The sequence below is a fragment of the Fonticula alba genome (assembly GCF_000388065.1).
Source record: "Fonticula alba strain ATCC 38817 unplaced genomic scaffold supercont2.3, whole genome shotgun sequence".
NCBI lineage: Eukaryota > Rotosphaerida > Fonticulaceae > Fonticula > Fonticula alba.
The window spans coordinates 236,378-238,640 of NW_009242973.1; the positions used below are offsets into that span (position 1 = coordinate 236,378).

Genomic DNA, 2,263 nt, shown 5'->3' on the forward strand with positions numbered 1-2,263 from the left:
GAGGGGGAGGGGGGCGGGAGGGGTGTGGACGGCGCGAAGGCACCGGCCCCCGGAGGGCCGCCGGCTGCTCGACGAGAGGACCACAGTGGGAAGAGGCGAAGCAACAGCAGCAACCAACAAAAGGCACGAGGGGACGCACACTGCCCGACCAGACGGAGTAAATGAGCGGGGTCCAGCCACGCTGGTCCTGGCGGTTGGCGTCGGCCCCGGTGGCAATCAGGAAGGCCAAGACATCCGAGTAGCCCAGGGCCGCGGCTTTCATGAGGGCCGTGGCCCCGAAGGCCGCGCCGTCCGGGAAATCGATGCTGACCAGCCGCTGGGTCAGGGCCCGGAGAACCGGGTCCTCGCGCAGGGCACGCAGCTCGGCCGCAGTCTCGGCCGGCCGAGACCCGGTGTCGCCGCGCACACGCAGCGGAACCACCCGCGATGTGGCCGGCCCGCCGGCGGCGAGGGACGCATCGGCCCCGGCCTCCGGCCGGGTCCACTGCTGGAGGAAGGCCCGCCAGGAGGACCCCGGCTTGGGTGGCCGATTCAGCGGCCAATGGGCCGTCACCTCGGCCAGGCGATCCAAGTCGCACGGCGCCTCCACCGGGGCCGCGGCCAGACGCCCGCCCGCGGCACAGGGCGCATGCAGGCTGTCCCGCAGGTTGGCCCCGGTGCCGGCTGCCCCGGCCGCCCCTCCATGGGTCGACGCGCGCCGGCTCCCGCCGGACGAGTGGTGGTGCGACTGCGAGTGCGGGTGCTGCTGCGACCCCTGCAGCTGGAGGGCCAGCGCCGAGCTGGCGAACCCCAGGGCAAAGGGATCTGTCCCGGGGTGGAGGGGCTCAATCTGGGGCACGAAGTCCCCGGTGTCGTCGGGCGCCACCTCCTCCTCCTCGGCCAGGACGCGGGCCAGGCTGGCGATGTTGCTCTGGAGCTGGTCCTCCAGCCGGCGCGCGTCGTTGTGGATCAGCGCCGCCGCCACCAGCGGAGAGGCCACCGGCTCCGACACGCGGCTTGGCAGGGGCGTCGGCGGCCCGGGCGGCGGGGGCGCCTCCAGTGGCGGCGTCGGGGGGGCCTCGGCCGGATGCCGGGCCAGCAGCCCGGGGGCGGTGTCAATCCCGAGCCCGGCCGCCGGCGGCCCCTGGGGGTCGTCTGCCTTGGAGGGGGACATACCCCGGGCCGGGGCTCCGGCCGGGCGGCGGCTGCCCGAGGGGCCGTCCTGCCGCGCGCCAATGGCCAGGGTGGCAGGGGCGGCAGCCGCGGCGTCCCCATGGGCAGGCCCATTGTCACGCGAGTGGCCGGGGGCCGGGGCCGCCTGGCGGCCGGGCATGGCCAGATGGTGGTCAGCCGGCCCGGCGTGCGGGTCGACAGGGGATTCGCGGTGGGTTTCCCCGGCCGAGGGGCCATCCGGGGCCCCTGGCCAGGAGGTGGCCGTCGCCTCGACCGGCTGGGGCCCATGCGCCCGAGCCAGCTGGCCGGGCATGCCCTCGGACGATGCGTCCGGCGCCGCCTCGGTCAGCAGGCCAGAGTCATCGGCAGCAGGCACGCCATGCATGTGCATGGCAGGCCACGAGGCGACCGGGGCCCCGGGCTCCGCGGCCTCGGGCTCCGCGGCCTGCTGCCGCGCCATGTGCTGCTGGATCAGGGCATCCACATCGGGCAGGGCATGGCCACCGGCCAGGCCAATGCCCAGGGCCGGCCCCGGGTCCGGCACGCCGGCCGGAGCAATGGCCCAGGGATCGATCGCGTCGAGGGCCGGCCCCAGCGGCCCCACAGGCCCGGGGTGGTCCGTGGCCCAGGGCGATGCGCCGGGCACCAGCCCGGACGGGCTGTCAAAGATGCCGGCCAGCGTGGGATCCGGCCTGGGGGGCGTGCTGGCACCCCCGGCCTGGGGGTCCTGCGACCAGACATCCACCAAGCCCGGGCCGGCAGCCAGCGGCAGGGCCCAGGGATCGGCCAGGATGCTCAAGGGGGGCTGGCCGAAGGCCGCATCCATCCCCGGCATGGAGGACGGGGGCTGTCACGCGCCGGGTGTCAGCGAGGCCCAGGGCCGGCGAGGGAGGCGGGGATGCAAACGAACCGAGTCCATGGCGCAGGGTGGCCACCGGCCGCCGAGGGGAGAGGGAGGGAGAGAAAGGGGGACGGAGCAGGCGGAGGCTCGACCGGCGCGCAGAGAGCCCGGTCAAAGGGCCCGGCAGGGGTGCTGGCAGCAGTGGCCCGGGCTCGGCACCCAGAGCGACGGAGCGGGACCCGGCGTCCGGCGGCGGGGAGGTGGGGGGGG

At 76.0% G+C, this 2,263-nt stretch overlaps 1 protein-coding gene across 1 annotated transcript in view; it reads right to left on the reverse strand.

Moving 5' to 3' along the window:
- H696_01867 (hypothetical protein) overlaps positions 1-2,255 on the reverse strand; it is a 3,015-nt gene extending 760 nt beyond the window's left edge. Inside the window, exons 1-2 of the mRNA XM_009495768.1 lie at positions 2,063-2,255; positions 140-1,999 (exon numbers count right to left, since the gene is read on the reverse strand). Of these exons, the coding sequence (XP_009494043.1) occupies positions 140-1,999; positions 2,063-2,071 (1,869 nt within the window). The 5' untranslated portion in view covers positions 2,072-2,255. The remainder of the gene's footprint in view (positions 1-139; positions 2,000-2,062) is intronic.
- Between the last annotated feature and the right edge of the window lie 8 nt (positions 2,256-2,263).